This window comes from Capra hircus, chromosome 15, assembly GCF_001704415.2.
Source record: "Capra hircus breed San Clemente chromosome 15, ASM170441v1, whole genome shotgun sequence".
Lineage (NCBI taxonomy): Eukaryota > Metazoa > Chordata > Mammalia > Artiodactyla > Bovidae > Capra > Capra hircus.
In genome coordinates this window covers 38,553,418-38,570,442 of record NC_030822.1, presented here as the reverse complement: position 1 = coordinate 38,570,442, position 17,025 = coordinate 38,553,418, and the positions used below count along the sequence as shown (strand labels likewise).

At 49.4% G+C, this 17,025-nt stretch overlaps 1 protein-coding gene across 4 annotated transcripts in view; it reads left to right on the top strand.

The window, feature by feature from the left end:
* ST5 (suppression of tumorigenicity 5) overlaps positions 1 to 17,025 on the top strand; it is a 167,366-nt gene that overhangs the window by 116,879 nt on the left and 33,462 nt on the right. For all 4 annotated transcript variants that reach the window (XM_018059505.1, XM_018059506.1, XM_018059507.1 and 1 more), the window contains 2 exons: positions 11,314 to 12,573; positions 16,354 to 16,490. In XM_018059505.1, coding sequence (XP_017914994.1) covers positions 11,314 to 12,573; positions 16,354 to 16,490 — 1,397 coding nt within the window. The remainder of the gene's footprint in view (positions 1 to 11,313; positions 12,574 to 16,353; positions 16,491 to 17,025) is intronic.

Sequence of the window (17,025 nt, the reverse complement as noted above, 5' to 3'; positions counted from 1 at the left end):
GCTGAGCCCCTGCTCTGGCCTGGGGAACAAGCTTCCGGACTTGGAGATAGGACTCTGGCAGGCCTCCTCCCTATTCTCCTTCTGAGTATCCCAGAATATGTCCTGGGGGAGTGCAGTGAGCATGCCATCTCCAGAGCTGGAGTGGTCACATAGTGATGGGAGCACGCCATTGCCCACTGAGCCAACAGGGCCCACTTTAGTTGAGCAGGCCTGGGATGGTGGTTGACCAACTCCAAGGCACTTTCATTTGGGAGCAGGTTAGACACCTGCTTAGTAGGTACTAGGCATAGTAGAAGCTGGGGTCTGAGTAACTGTCACCTGCCTTCACCTTCACGTCATGGTTCAGTTCAGTTCAGTTGCTCAGTCGTGTCCGACTCTTTGTGACCCCATGGATTGCAGCACGCCAGGACTCCCTGTTCATCACCAACTCTCAGAGTTTACTCAGACTCATGTCCATTGAGTCGGTGATGCCATCCAACCATCTCATCCTCTGTCATCCCCTTCTCCTCCCGACTTCAATCTTTCCCAATATCAGGGTCTTTTCAAATGAGTCAGTTCTTCCCATCAGGTGGGCAAAGTATTGGAGTTTCAGCTTCAACATCAGTCCTTCCAATGAACACCCAGGACTGATCTCCTTTAGAATAGACTGGTTGGATCTCCTTGCAGTCCAAGGGACTCTCAAGAGTCTTCTCCAACACCACAGTTCAAAAGCATCAATTCTTCGGCACTCAGCCTTCTTCACAGTCCAACTCTCACATCCATACATGACTACTGGAAAAACCATAGCCTTGACTAGACAGACCTTTGTTGGCAAAGTAATGTCTCTGCTTTTTAATATACTATCTAGGTTGGTCATAACTTTTCTTCCAAGGAGTAAGCGACTTTTAATTTCATGGCTGTAGTCACCATCTGCAGTGATTTTGGAGCCAAAAAAATAAAATCTGCCACTGTTTCCAATGTTTCCCCATCTATTTCCCATGAAGTGATGGGACTGTATGCCATGATCTTAGTTTTGTGAACGTTGAGCTTTAAGCCAGCTTTTTCACTCTCCTCTTTCACTTTCATCAAGAGGCTGTTTACCACGTCATGGTACCCACAGCCCATCTCAGTACCTCTGAGGCTATTTCCTAGACTCCAAGAACCTTCTCCAACTTATCCCAAGTTGGTCCTCTTCCTGATACTAATACTTCAGGAACTCTGTGGCCAGAGCATGCTGAGTTGAGAACAGTCTTATCATCAAGGGCTAGAGACAGCCTTCCCTCCCAAAAAGTCCCTGGGTGACCTTGACAATATATACTGTGTACCTTGTCATGAATACTTCCTGCTATGTTACTGGAGAATGGCCCAGGTCACTAACCCAAGGGCTGGGTCATATTCTTGTGAAACAGTGCCAGAGGGAAGGGCATGTATTTTGCACTTTAACTCTCACTTTCTGCCTGTGCATGTGTGTCCATGTACACACACACACACACACACTGCTTTCTCTTTAAGTTTGTTTCTCATTCTCTGCCTTAGTTGATGCCCTTTCTGTCCTCCTCACTGGTCTTACACATTTGTGTGTGTGCGCTTATGTTCCTCCGTTACATTTCCTTTGCCTCTCCCTCTTTCTTCTCTTTCCTTGTATCTGTCCCTCTCCCGTCATGTTGGTTTTGGCCAGTCCTGTGCCACAGTGTGGTGGCCATGTCTGTGCTGAGCAGCAGAGCTGGCCGCCTGCGGCTGGGGCAGTGGCACCAGGGCCCAGTTTCACCGTGTCTGCCTTCCTGGGAATGGGCTCCGAGATGTTAGCATAAAGAGCAAGTGGTGGTAAGATCAGAGTCTTAAGTGCCCTTTAGCTGTTTTGTATTTACTTCTCTTTTATATTTCTTCTGTCTTCATGGAACTGTTATTGGTGTTCAAACACTTTTAAAGTTTACATCACCTTAGTCACACAGCTAGTATGTGAGGATGCTCAGAGCAAGTGTTTCCCACTGTTTTATAGACGAAGAGCCCGAGGCTCAAAGAATTTAGGTGACTTTGCTCATGAGCACATCCAGAAAGTAAGGGATCCAGGACAAGAGCAAAACCCAGGTCTCTGGACTCTTGGCCTAGGGTACGATTTTTACCTTGCAGGAGAAGACTTTGGGGACTGACAGCCGTGCTGGGCTGCACTAAGTGCTTTGTGTACATTTCTGTGTTGTTCTTTGGGTCATGTGCCTCAGAGAGGGAGGTGAGGAAATTTGTGAACAATACCCTGGGGAGTCGTAAGGAGACCTAGGTTTTAATCGTTTTTTTAAATTCGTTCGTTTAGTCATTCAGCACGGATGTATTAATTCCTGCTAAATTCTAGATGCCATGCAAAGAGCTGGGGATATTGGGGTTAACAAGACACTGTTACCACCTTCAAGTAGGTTCACTGGTACATAGTCTAGTGAGGGAGGCAGGTGATGAAACCGTATACAGTCCAATAAAATGTTACAAAGTCCCAAGTCAGACTTTTTCCAGGCACAGTGGAGGCATCAAGTCTCACATCTCCACCTGGATGAGGGGGGTAGTGTCAAGAGAGATACCACGGAGGAGGCACAGAGATGTGTAAGTGGACAAGCCAGCACCGCAGCAAAGGAGACAATGTGTGAAGGCCTAGGGTTGTGAAAAGCAAGGAGTTTGATGTGACTAAGTGTGAGATGCAGATTTGTTTGGAGGAAAAGACAGTATGAGATGATAGAGGACACATGGGGACTGGATCATGCGGTCCCTGTGATTCATGCCCATGAATTTGCTTTCCATTCCTTAGAGAGTGGGGAGTCAGAAGCACGATGAGTTTTGTAGTTTAGAAAGATGTCAGGAGGCAGGAGGATGGCCTTGGAACTGGATTAAGACCAAAAGCAGAGAGGGACGTTGAGAGCTTATTTTAATAGTCCCAGTGAAAGGTAAGATCTGAATCAAGGAGGCAGCAGGTATCAGTGGAGATGGCACGGGGAGGGAAGATCTGAGGTCTTAGGCATCGAGTACATCGTTGAGTCTGGGGAGGAAGCTGGATCAGATGCTTCAGGGAGAGGGAAGAAAGAACAAATCTGACCTTGTCTTCCCTCTGAGGAATGAATTGGGAATATATACAGGAGTCAAAGCCAGGGTGCAGAAAGCAGCCTAGGAATGAGATTGTGTGAGAAGACACTCAAGTCTGGGTGCCTGGGAATGAGAACAAGTGGGGTTCTTCAGTCCAAGCCCCCCACCCCATAGGTAGGCGTGAGGTCCCTAGCCCTTCACGCCTGCTCACTGCTCACTGTTCTCACGGGCTGTGCTTGCCCTACTTGAACAGCGTTTCACTCTCCGCTGGATTATTCTGGTCATGATACAAACATGCACTCTGTACCCAACATTCCCCTCCAATTACCACCTCATTTCCTTGTTCCTCCTTTAGGGAAACCTTTGAAAAGAGTTTTCTGAGCTCCTTGTCTCCATTCCTTCCTTTAATTTCTTGAATTCCTTCCAGTCAGGCTTCCCTTCCTACAACTCCACCAGAGTCTCTCTTCTTAAGGTTACAGTGACTACCTAAATTAGGGGTCACTCTGCAGTCTTTTCCTTGCTTAGTCGTTAGCAGATTTGGCTCAGCTGATCACTCCCTGTTTCTCAAAGGTCTCAGGATATCAGGAAAGCTCGTGGTTTCCTTCCTTCTTCACTACGTGCTCTTCCCAGTTTTCCTTCGCTAGCTGTTCCTCCTCTACCTGAGCTGGAAATGCTGGAATGCCCCAGGGTTCAACCCTTGGACTTCCCTAGATACCCTGACTCCCTAGATGGTCCATCTAGCCACGTCAGTCAGTTCAGTCGCTCAGTCGTGTCCGACTCTCTGTGACCCCAAGGATGGCAGCACACCAGGCTTCCCTGTCTATCACCAACTGCTGGAGCTTACTCAGACTCATGTCCCTTGAATCGGTGATGCCATCCAACCATCTCATTCTCTGTCCTCCCCTTCTCCTCCCGCCTTCAGTCTTTCCCAGCATCAGGGTCTTTTCCAATGAGTCCGTTCTTTGCATCAGGTGGTCAAAGTATTGGAGCTTCAGCTTCAGCATCAGTCCTTCCAGTGAATATTGAGGTCTGATTTGCTTTAGGATTGACTGGTTGGATTTCCTCTCTGTCCAAGGGACTCTCAAGAGTTTTCTCCAACACCACAGTTAAAAAACATCAATTCTTCAGCTCTCAGCTTTCTTTATAGTCCAACTCTCACATCCATACATGACTACTGGAAAAACCATAGCTTTGACTAGCAGACTTTTGTCGGCAAAGTAATGTCTCTGCTTTTTAATATGCTGTCTAGGTTTGTCATAGCTTTTCTTCCAAAGAGAAAGTTTCTTTTACTTTCATAGCTGCAGTCACCATCTGCAGTGATTTTGGAGCCCAAGAAAATAGTCTGTCATTGTTTCCCCATCTATTTGCCACGAGGTGATGGGACCGGATGCCATGATCTTCTTTTTCTGAATGTTGAGTTTTAAGCCAGCTTTTTCACTCTCCTCTTTCACTTTCATCAAGAGGCTCTTTAGTTCCTCTTCTCATCTAGCCATGAGGTTTTAAAATAATATCTGTACACCACTGACAAATCCCGAATGGAAATTTATAACCCCAACTCCTTTCTACCAGGTGCTCAGGTCCAGAACTGTGATTCATCCTTGACTTTCCTTTGTCTCTGTTACCTCTTATCCACTCTGTCAGCCAATCTGATTGGCATAGCCCTGGAGAAAAATCCATCCGTCCTGCTGTCGTTCTAGTTCACACCACAGTAACTTCTTGCGTGGATTGTTCCAGTGGCCTTTACATGATCTCACTGTGGCCACCTTGCATCCCTAGAGTTCATTTTCTGATATGATCAGAGCATGTCATTCTTTAGGTCACACTCCTTTGAGAGCTTCCTTTCTCAGAGTAAAGCCCCAGCCTTCCTGTTGGTCTGTGGGCTTCTCTGGTGCCTCTGACTGATCTCCAGCCCACTCCTCTTCTTCATACTCAACTCTGGCCACGCTGGCCCCTTGGTTACCCCCAGAATACAGTAAGTATGCAGTTGCCCCAAGCCTCTGCCTTCCTGCTCCTCTTGCCTGGAACATTCCTCCCCTGGATAAACACATTGCTCACTTCCTTAAGGTTCTGTTCTCATGGTCCCTGGCAGAGGGGCCTCCCCTGATCTCCTCCACTGTTAAGCTCTGCCTCTTTACCCTGCCTTATTCTCCTTCACTGGCCCCACAACCCTCTCACAGCATGGGTTTGCTTATTGTCTATTCACTCAAGACAAATAAAGCCATACTGTCCCTCTACCAGACTATAACCTGTAGAGAGAGACTGTCTAGTTTTAGTCTCTGCTGATCCTCGATGCCTAAAATAGTACCTGGTGTGTAGTGGGTGCTCAGCACATGCTGGCTGAATGGATGAAGAGCTGAGGCGTATCTCAAGCCTGTTACGGTTGGCACACTGTGGTCTGGCAACTAGGTGGCTTCCTTTGTCCGCTTGCTCAGGGTTCAGGGAAGGTTGGCCCTGAGCTGCCCTGGGAGCCCTGAAGACCTGAAGCTGGAACCTGTCAATGGCAGAACGGGAGACCAGACCCCAGAAGAGGCTTTTCTCAGGTGCTTGGCTTCCTAAGGCAGCCTGGGTCCTGGCACTGTCATTCTCTTGACCGTAGTCTTTCCTTGTGCAACAAGGGGAGAGTGGCTTTTACTTCCAGCCTCAGTGTGAGGAATTGGGAAACAACTGGAGCGTGAAACTGAGGACCAGAGTGAGCACACTCTCCCATCCGTGCCTCGGAGGTGCCACCTGCTGTGTGCACTCACTGTCACAAGGACACACGCGTCCATCCTGTGCTCTAGGTGAAGATTCTCCCAAGCTGCCTCAACTGGGAAGCAAACCCTGATGGAAGCTGATTCTTGGGACTGCAGAGCTAGCTTCATTTCCAGGGAATGCTTGGGGGAGACCCCCAGAAGAGTGCCAGAGTCTTGAGCAGTGAGAGAAAGGGAGAGAGAGGTGCAGTCTGAACACGCAACCCTTGGCAGCTGGTCTCTAGGGAAGTGCAGGAGAGAGGCATGGGGATGGGAGGCCCAGGACAGCGGTCCTGCACTGGGGTGGGGATGGGGGCCACTTACACACAAGCCCAGCCTTTCCCACCACATCACTTTGCTATTGTATTGTAGAAAATCACCCTAAGACTTAGGGGCCTAGAACAATCAGTGATTTCTCACATTTCTTGTGCATTCGCTGAGCAGTTCCTCTACTGGCTTCCCCCGGGCTTGCTCATGTAGCTGGTTCACTGGCTCCAAGATGACCTCACTGCGTGTCAGGCCCATGTGGTGGTTGGGGGGCCACAGTGACATTGTGCATGACCTCCTCTGAAACACCAGACTGGTTTTTCTTATGTGACAGACTCAGGGCAGAACCCCAAGTGTGTGAAGTTGGAAATGTCAAGGCTTCTTGAGGCCTCAGATTTTAAACTGAGATGGTTTATTTTCTACCATATTCTGTTCATCAAAGCAAATCACAGGGTCAGCCTAGAATCAAGGGGCAGAAGAGTAGACTCTACCTTTTGATAGCGTGAGCTGCAAAGAATTTATGACTGTATTTAATTTACTCCTTTCCTTTACCAGGCTCCCCTGGGTGTGTGTGTGTGTGTGTGTGTGTGTGTGTGTGTGTGCTCCCCTGGGTGGGTGTGTGTGTGTGTGTGTGCTCCCCTGGGTGTGTGTGTGTGTGTGTGTGTGTGTGCTCCCCTGGGTGTGTGTGTGTGTGTGTGTGTGTGTGCTCCCCTGGGTGTGTGTGTGTGTGTGTGTGCTCCCCTGGGTGTGTGTGTGTGTGGGTGGGTGTGTGTGTGGGTGTGTGTGGGTGTTAGTCGCTAAGTCATGTCTGACTCCTGGCTCAGACAGTAAAGAATGTGCCTGCATTGCAGGAGACCCGGGTTCGATCCCTAGGTTGGGAAGATCCCCTGGAGGAGGGCATGGCAACCCACTCCAGTATTCTTGCCTGGAGAATCCCATGAACAGAGGAGCCTGGCGGGCTACAGTCCATGACGTTGTAAAGAGTTGGACACGACTGAGTGACTAGCCCTTTCACACTTCTCCCCTCCCACCCTGAATGTTTAGAATCCAAGGACAGAGGTAAACTGTTATAATTAGTTTATCAAGTGATTATTCTGAATAGGCAGCTCCTTGTTGATATTAGTTATTATCAAGCTAAGATTGAGTACTGTGTGTTAGCGACTGAGCTCGACACTTGATCCATATTGTCTTTATTCCTTACAACAGTCTGCTGAGATATGTGTTCTTTTAACCTCCATTTTATTTATTTATTTAATGTGATCCGCTTCTGGTCATTTTCCTTTCTAAAAAGAAATATTAATTTTTTAATTGAAGGATAATTACTTTACAGAATTTTGTTGTTTTCTGCCAGAGATATGGAAACTGAGGCTTAGAGAAAGTTATCTGCGCCAGTCATGTAAGTTGTTAGTGGCTGTGCTGGAACTGAAACACTGCTACTCTGATGTTCTTACCCTCTACTGAGAACAACCAGCCTAGATAACCTGGTGAAAAACTTACTAATAATAAACTGTCATAATGAGCTACAATGTTCGACTCATTTCATATCCATAGTCGCATGTGCCCATTACAACAACTCTGATGTAGTTAGAACAACATTTTGAGGAATTGATACTGGCAGCTTATAGAGTCTATGTGGCTTTGCCCATGGTCACAGTCCTGATACCAGGGAGAATCGGAAACGTGCAGAGAAATGCAGTGAGTTCTGTCCTCCGGTGAGCCTTGGAGCCCATGAGGGGCAGGGCCTTATGGATGACCGTGGTATGAGTGAACGGTGCTGCTTTGTGATAAACCTGGAGGTGGCTGGACTCCAGGTCAACGTAGTCAGGCCTCCTTTTGACCCTGAGTTGCCAGAGCACATTGGCTTGGCCTATATGTGGGTCTGGGCAAGGAGCACCTGTGGCTCTGGGCCCCAGATGAGCCAAGATCTGAAGACCAGGACCTTTAAAGGAAGGGCCTGTGTCTCTCTGTTTTATCCTTCACTAGGAGAGAAGAACTAAGCCTCAGTTAAAACAGACTAGGCACTGAGAGAATTTCTTAACTTGTGGAATTGCCTTCATGTTCAAACTACTGAGGGAACTTTCAGAGTCATCCTTTCTGAAAGCATCGGAAGCAGACTGGGATCTTAACAGACCTGAGGTTCTCGCTGTTTTTCTGTCCCCCTGTGGGAGCCATTGCCCCCACTCCCCAGTGGCTTCATGGACTGGTGAATTCTCACCTTGAAGGTTGAGGAGCTACTTCGTAGGGGAGCATTTATCAAAATATCTAGAGAGATGAGGTATATATAGTTTGAAAGGGCTTCCTGAGAGATTCTGAGTCTCATTAAATACTGGCCACCACTGACTAGGATTCAAGCTTCATAAGGACATGAATTTTTGTCTCTTGTTTATTCTGATAGCTAGTGCCTAGAGCAGGGCCTGGCATGGAGTAGGTACTCACTAATTATTACTGAATGAATAAACACATGACAAAGTCATCTTCTGTTAAAGGCATCTTCTCCCACCTCCAGTTGAGAGTAACTGAGACATAGAGTCCTTTGTGTAGCCCAGACGCTTGTTGCCTTACAGGGCTGGACTTTGACCTTTTGCGTCCGTGGTTCTGTGGAAGAAGTGAGGGACCTGGGCCTTTCTTGATTGTGAGTAGGTCAGGCTCTCCCCAGGCTCCAGCTTGGCATGTTGCCCTAGCCCTGCCCGCCCTGGGGAGTACTTGTTTCACACCTCCTTGCTGAGCAAAGTTTCTTTGGTCATCGGCTTGGCTGGGCACCGGATTTCTCTCATCTGTGCCCATGTACACGTGGGATGGCTCTTGTTTGACTTGCCCTTTTAAAAACAACTTAAGCATGTTGAGGTTTCCTGTTGACTGGGGGCAGCCAAAGGTTATGACCCAACAGGGAATTGTTGGCCAATCCCTGACTCACCCGAGCTGCAGTTTTCTGTGTGTGATCGAGCAGCGACAGCAGCCTGGCTCAGGGGCAGCTGGCTGCATTCCCCAGATGGCATGGTGCTCTGGAGCCTGTGAGTCTGGACCGCCCCACTCTGAAGGCCTGGGGATTAGGGTCAGGTAGGCCTTGGGAGCATGCAGTGTTGGCGAAGCCCTGCTGTCTTTGAACTAAAGCAGTTTGGGAACATTTCTGAAAGTTGACAGTGGTTGCCCTAGTAGACAACTAGAAAAGAATGCTGACGAGGAAGTATGCCCATGGTTCTCTTCAGTCAGCTCACTTGTACCTTTTCCTGTCTTTATTTGTTCATCATTCATGGTGCACCTTCTAGATACCGAGTAGGTGTCCCTCCACCTGGAAGAAATCATGGTCTCATAAGGAAGACCAAGAGGTTCCCTGATACTTACAAACACTACAGTGGAGACAGGATTGTGCCCAGAGCTGTGGGGGTCTCTGCTGTTCTATGTCTAGGGACCCAGGCAGTTCACAAGAATGGTGGAGGTCACTGCCTCCTCTTTAGAGCAGCAACATAGCGTAGTCCTGGCTTCATGTACCAGCTGAGACCTTGAATGAGATGTTTAACCTTTCTATACCTCAGTGTTTTTCATTTGCAAAATGAGGATAATAATAAAGTTTAATAACATGACAGAGTTTTGTGAAGATTGAATGAATAAATATATGCTGCTGCTGCTGCTAAGTCACTTCAGTCGTGTCCGACTCTGTGTGACCCCATAGACGGCAGCCCACCAGGCTCCCCCGCCCCTGGGATTCTCCAGGCAAGAACACTGGAGTGGGTTGCCATTGCCTTCTCCAATGCATGAAAGTGAAAAGTGAAAGTGAAGTCACTCAGTCGTGTCTGACTCTTAGCGACCCCATGGACTGCAGCCCACCAGGCTCCTCCGTCCATGGGATTTTCCAGGCAAGAGTACTGGAGTGGGGTGCCATTGCCTTCTCCAAAATATATGTTAAGACCTATCATAAAGAAAATCAACCCTGAATATTCTTTGGAAGGACTGATGCTAAAGCTGACTTTCCAATATTTTGGCCACCTGATGTGAAGAGCCGAGTCATTGGAAAAGACCCTGATGCTGGAAAGATTGAGGGCAGGAGGAAATGGGGGAAACAGAGAATGAGATGGTTGGATGACATCACCTATTCAATGGACATGAGTTTGAGCAAGCTCCGGAAGACAGTGAAAGACAGCAAAGTCTGGTGTGCTGCATTCCATGGGGTCGCGAAGAGTTGGACACGTCTTGGGGACTGAACAACAATGTAAAAACATTTATTTAGAACTGTTGCCAATATTTGCTAAGATCTGTGTGTTGATCTGGAGCTAGGAGGTGGCTTGTGTGATGTGATACCACTGCTGGGGGCTAGAGCTCTGAAGGAGCTGGTCTTCTCTCCCCATTAGCCTCCTTTGAGACAGTGGAAAGGATTCTTTCTTGAGGGGCCCGTCTGATTCTTTTGGGGGACTTCCCTGTAGCTCAAATGGTAAAGAATCTGTCTGTAATGCTGGAGACCAGGGTTTAATCCCTGGGTTGGGAAGATCCCCTGGAGAAGGGAATGGAAATCCACTCCAGTATTCTTGCCTGGAGAATCCCAAGGACAGAGAAGCCTGGTGGGCTACAGTCCATGGGGTTGCAAAGAGTCCGACATGACTGAGCGACTAACACACACACCTCTGATCCTTTTGAGACCTTCAGGGATCTGAGTTCTGATCAAGACCCAAGCTGAGGTGGAGTGTCTTGTATCTGGTAGCAGAAGCCTGAGGGGAGATGGGGCTTGTCAAGGAAATAGATCACAGGGGTCAAGTACATATTTGGGACCACTTTAGGAAGTGGGGCTGGAGATGCTTTGTAGCAGCTCATGAGAGTTGAACATGAGTGTTTCTTCCCAACTCCACATCCAGTGAGGTCACATGGGTCGTCTGAACTCAGCCATAGTAGGAATATTTATATTGTGGAAGTTGGCAGGTGTGACGAATCTATGCTTTTTCCCTGCAAGGAGCTGGTTATTAAACATTTAGCAGCACACCCCTGGTCTTACTGCTCTCTGATTGCCAGAGGTGGACTTTGGGGATGCTCTGGCCTACTGTAGACCTGGCTTCTACGGCAGACAGTACCCAGGGCCTCTAGGTGTGAACTGGGCAGAGAGACCCATGGAGTGTAGCCCACTCTGGATAAGATGTTTCCTCCTGAGGACAGCTTTGGAAGGTACATTATTGCATATGGTACTTTGAGCTTGAGAGTCCCGTAGGAAAGGGGTGAGCCAAGCTCTTTAAGAATAAAACAGTGTTCTCCGTCCACGCACTGCCATTTCTCTTTTCTCTTTTTCTCCTAGGTCTCAGTCAGTCTCTCCACCTCCGGTTCTCTCCCCACCGAGGAGTCCCATCTACCCGCTCAGTGACAGTGAGACATCCGCCTGCAGGTACCCAAGCCGCTCCGGTTCCCGGCTGCTCCTCAAGGACTGGCATCCCCGTGAGCCTTCACCTCAGCATCCTCAAGCCCCCTCCCCCGACACCTCACCACCCGTCTGTCCCCTCAAGGCCACCAGCTTCGGTTATCTGGACAGAAGCCCTGCCGTGTGCAAGAGAGAGGACCAGAAGGAGAACGTCCGGGGGGCAGCCCAAGATGTAGAGGGCATCATTGCTTCCCCACCCCTCGCCCAGAGCACTCCGTCCCTGGGGTCAGCAGTGGGCCCCCGGAGTGTCTTTCTGAACCGTGCTGGCCCCCGTGCCCACAGCCTGGGCATCCGGGAGAAGATTTCAGCATGGGAGGGTCGCCGAGAAGCTTCGCCCAGGATGAGCGTGTGTGGAGAGAAGCGGGAGGGCTCTGGGGGCGAGTGGGCGGCCAGTGAGGGCTGCCCCAGCGTGGGCTGCCCCAGCGTGGTGCCGTCCCCCTGCAGCTCGGACAAGACCTTCGACTTCAAGGGCCTCCGGAGGATGAGCAGGACCTTCTCTGAGTGTTCGTACCCTGAGACCGAGGAGGAGGGAGAGGCGCTCCCTGTGCGGGACTCTTTCTACCGGCTGGAGAAACGGCCAGGCCGGAGCGAGCCCAGTGCCTTACTCAGGGGGCACAGCAGCAGGAAGGAGAGCTCAGCGGTGCTGAGTCGGATCCAGAAAATTGAACAGGCCCTGAAGGAGCAGCCAGGCCGGGGGCTCCCCCAGCTCCCCAGCAGCTGCTACAGCATAGACCGAGGGAGATGGAAGACTGGGACCTTGGGCCCCTTGGAGGAACCCACAGGGAACACGAGTGTGAGCACGGACAGCCGGGCAGGAGGAGCGGCTGGAGTTGGGGGGGAGGCGGGCCCACCCCCGGAGAGGGAAGGCAGTGGTCCCGCTAAGCCAGGGACCCCTGGAAATAGCCCGACCTCCCAGCTGCTGCCGCCGAAGAGCTCCCCTGATCCCGCTGTGAACCCTGTCCCCAAACCCAAGCGCACCTTTGAATATGAGGCTGACAAGAACCCCAAGAGTAAGCCAAGCAATGGTCTACCTCCTTCTCCCACACCTGCTGCTCCACCCCCCCTGCCCTCCACCCCAGCCCCACCCGTCACCCGGAGACCCAAGAAGGACACACGAGGTCACCGCAAGTCCCAGAACAGGTAACGAATGTCCCTCCAGTGACGCAGAGCTGGGCACAGCGGCTTTGTTTTCAGTGGAGGATGCAGGAGCAGACGATGGTTGCAGGTCACAGTTAGTAGTGCTTTGTAAATTCTGGAGCAGCAGATGATGTTAGGTGAAACACGAGCTAGGCAAAAAAGGTTGATGGTTCTTCTGCTCTTACAGGGGATCTTCCCAACCCCAGGGATCGAATGCATGTCTCTTAGGTCTCCTGCGTTGGCAGGCAGGTTCTTTACCACTGGGGCCACCTGGGAAGCCCTGCTTAAAAGTGAGTGGGAGGGTGACATGACATTCCAAATGTCACGTCCTGAAGATGGTGGCTGGTTTGGCCTTGGGAGTAGAGCCCTACTGGAACTTCTTCTATGGCAAGGGTGAAAGTGAGAGTCACTCAGTCATGTCCAAATCTTTGCGACCCCATGGACCGTGTGGACTATACAATCCATGGAATTCTCCAGGCCGGAATACTGGAGTGGGGAGCCTCCTCCAGGGGATTTCCCCAACCCAGGGATCGAACCCAGGTCTCCCGCATTGCAGGCGGATTCTTTACCAGCTGAGACACATGGGAATGGTAGGGCCATCTTACTTTTAGATCAATGGGGCAGTCCCTTGAGGACTAGTAGGATCTTAGCCTCATAACAGCAGCAGCAGCAGACTCATAACTACCTAAAATGCCAGCTAGAGATTTATTTCCTTGGCTGAAACATTATCTAAATACTGCATGTTACCATTAACATAGTAGGGTTGACATATGTAATGTGATTTGCTCTTTCCTGAGGGCTGCCTGGGTGTATAGGAACCCTGGGCTTATACGAAGAGGGGATCTTTGGATCCTAAAAGGGAGACTGATGGGAAACAGAGAGAACATTTCATCTACTTCCTGGCTGTGTCCAGAAGGACCTGTTCTTTCATTGACTTCCTGGTCCATCTCAGCATTCCTGACACTGGACTTCCCAGACCATCTCCACAATTGTAGTGACTTGGGAGCTGGAGCAGCTGGAGTTGGTGCAGGTTGATAGGCATCTTGTTTTCTGAATAGGAGTAGGCTGGGAACCAGCTTCCTGTGCACGGCCTGTCGTCCTGCCCCTCACTGCCTTTCTCTTCTAACCTAATGTCAGGTGGGCATTCAGGTTTCTTTGACTTCTGGGGTTTCTCCAACCTGACACCATACTTCAGGCTTCCACCCAGCATATCCCAACTCATATAGAAACTTTCCCGCCATATGCAGAGAGGAAAACATCACAAAGGCTCAAACTCATGAGCTAGGAGAGACCTTGGCTAAATGTAATTCCATGTTCTGGCCCACCTCACCATGCTCACTGACTCTGTAAGTCTGTCACACCCTGCTGAAACGTTTGCTTTGTCTTGTGTGTGTGTGTATGTGTTAGTCACTCAGTCATGTCCGACTCTTTGTGATCCCCTGGACTGTAGCCCACCAGACTTCTCTGTCCTTGGAATTCTCCAGGCAAGAATACTGGAGTGGATTGCCATTCCCTTCTCCAGAGGAACTTCCCAACTTTGTCTTTAGTTGTTTATTTCTAGAAAAATCTGTCTAGAGCCTGCTGTGCACCAAGCCTTTATGCTGGTCAGGGGGACACAAGGGTGCATAAGATGTGGCCGTTGCATTCCAGGTGTTGGTTACCTGGCACAGGAGATAGGTGCACAAATACATTATAGATGCTGTGCCCCGTACCCAGATCGATAGGCACGCAGAATGCTCCCGAAACCCAGAGAAAGAGGCGTCTTAACTGGGGAGTGCGGGAACCCTCCTCAGAGAGGGAGCTGCTGAGCTAAATTTAGGAGAGCAGGAAGTACACAGCCAAGTGGAAAAAGGGGATAAGAGGAGAGAGTACTTCAGCCTGAAGGTTTTACACATACACACCCACATATTACATTCATAATGTATACATACATCCATATATGGTGGAGTCACTTCAAATAAGAATTAACAGCAAAGTTAAATCTCTGTTCTTAGGGGAAAAAAAAGAATCTGTTTGAAAAGCACAGGCTGAGGATGAGTTAGTAAGTTTAAATCTGTTGTGCCAAAAAAAAAAAAAAATCTGTTGTGCCTTGTACAATTCTCGTATTTAATGTACCTTTTTGTTTTAAAAAATATACAAGCCATATATTTCTGTTATTCAACCAAAGAAAAATCTTTTTAAAAGTCTGGAGGAGAAACTGACTATATCCGTCATCATGAAAGACCCTGTGCTGGTCCTTGATATGGCACCTTCCAGAGGGATTTTCAAGGATAATTTGGCTGAACATGGCTTGTGTCATTTGCTGACCTGAGAACTGCCTGCATGAGATGTTGACTCCACTGTATACGTTGCTGAAGGCTTGCTCTCACACCAGCAGCGGCTTGCAGGCCAGCTTTCAGAAACCTCTGTGCTCAGCCATTGGGTATTTAGCTGGTTGAGAAGTCTGGGCCAGAGACAGAGATCGGGGAGTTATCATGGTAGCAGTGGTAGATACGGTGATGGTTGTCAGTATGGGGCTCCCAGAAAGTGCAGGGCGAGAAAGAGATCCCTGAAGGCAGAGCTCTGAGACTGTGGCATTGGAAAGGCAAGTGGAAAAGGGGACCCCTCACAGGAGCTTGAGAAGCAATTGAAAACTAGGAGGGCCTGTGTCATGGAGGGCAGGGAGGACAGCCCTGTGTGAAGTGTTCAGCTGTGATGAAGGCTGCATAGTAACCACGCAGCCAAGGACACTTTTAGTCCTAGGCTTGTACTCCAGGGCCCTTGGGGTGTTGTTTATTAAGCATGAGAGAAAGGACTGCATCAGCTGAAAGATCCAAGGGTACCCAAAGATGAGGAAGGTGTTAGTGGGCGAGAGGAGGGATTCAGTCAGTGCCTGCACTTTTCTCCCTCCCGGGGAGGGACCAGCCTTGGAGAGCAAGAGCATGTAGCTGGGCCAAGCCTCCCTGTGAAGACAAGGAGTAGAGGGTAGCATGGGCTCAGCATGTCTGAGAAGCTAGCTAGCTGTGGTTTGAGAACCCTGCAGGAGAGGGGAAGGTTATTTGGGGGGTGGAAAGGGAGCAGGTCACTAACCGAAGGGAAGGTAGGTCTTGGAAATAGCTTCTGGGGGCAAATTGCCTTCCCAGTTCCTTTCAGAAGTGGTGTGATTTGTCTTGAGGGCTCAGGCCCTTCTCATTTCAATGAACCAGCTGCTTCTGTGACCCCTGAACAGCCCTGAGCATCACCCATCCAGTGTTGAGCCCTTCCTGCCTGCTCGGTGCCTGAGCAGGCCTCAGATGCAGACATGGTGTGAGACTCTAGACCAGACAAGGCACTCAATTCCTGTGGTCATGGCAGATACTTCTCAAAAATTATATTCTCCAGGGCTTGGAGGCCCAGGTCAAAACCTCAGACCCTGCAGTCTGACAGCCTGCGCGAGTCTTACCTCTGTCACTTTATCTCCTTGGGCCTCAGGCTAGTCCATCTTAAAGTGGCACGATACCTAGCAGCAGCAGGTGAAGATGAATGGGCGAACATGTGTAGAGCATCAGACACAGCGTCTGACACGTGACATCCTTTTCAGCTGTGATGGTTGTTATTGGTGTTAGTTGCAGGCACCCAGGCTGGGGCCTTTGAGACCATTTATCTCTTCATTTGGATGGTAAGTTTGGATCCATCTTGATGCTTTGCTCACTGGCTGGTTTAGTGAGGAGGACCTCCAGTCTTGGCTGTTGCCCTTGGCCATTCCCTTCCAGGGCAGTAGGGGTGTGGTTCAGCCAGAATGACTCATACTCTTGTCATCCACAGAAAATCCTTTGAGTTTGAGGATGCATCCAGTCTCCAGTCCCTGTACCCCTCTTCTCCCACTGAGAACGGTACTGAGAGCCAACCCAAGTTTGGATCCAAAAGCACTTTAGAAGAGAACGCCTATGAAGATATCGTGGGTAAGCAGGGGCCGAGCGGCGGGCTGGCTCATCTGTGGTGTGCACTGCTGCAGGACAGGCACTCCCAGGTCCCACTTCATTCTCTCTGGGCAGATGTGGCCCGACTTCTGGAACTTCTCAAGAAAAGGGGCATCAGAGAAAGAGGCTTACCAAAGACTGAGCCGCTGAGAGAGTAAAGCCTGGCTTTGAATGAATTGGAACCCAAAGGGCTCCTGGGACCACAAAAAGGGGGAACCACACTGTCCCTTTATTTTTGAAAGTCTCTGGAGTCCAATAGGTGCCCCTTCTTAGCTGTGTATCCTTAGGCAAATCACTTTTAACTTTTTTGAGACCTTTTCTCTTATGAAATGATGATTTTTAAAATTTTTAATACTTAGTAAGTTTATATTAAAAAAAAGAAGAGTCACTAACTAGCAAATGATGGAAACATACAATTGACACTGGCAGAAATACTTGGGGAGGTGGGACAGAGGTTCAAGAGGGAGGGGACATAGGTAAGCCTATGGTTGATTCATGTTGATGTTTGACAGAAATG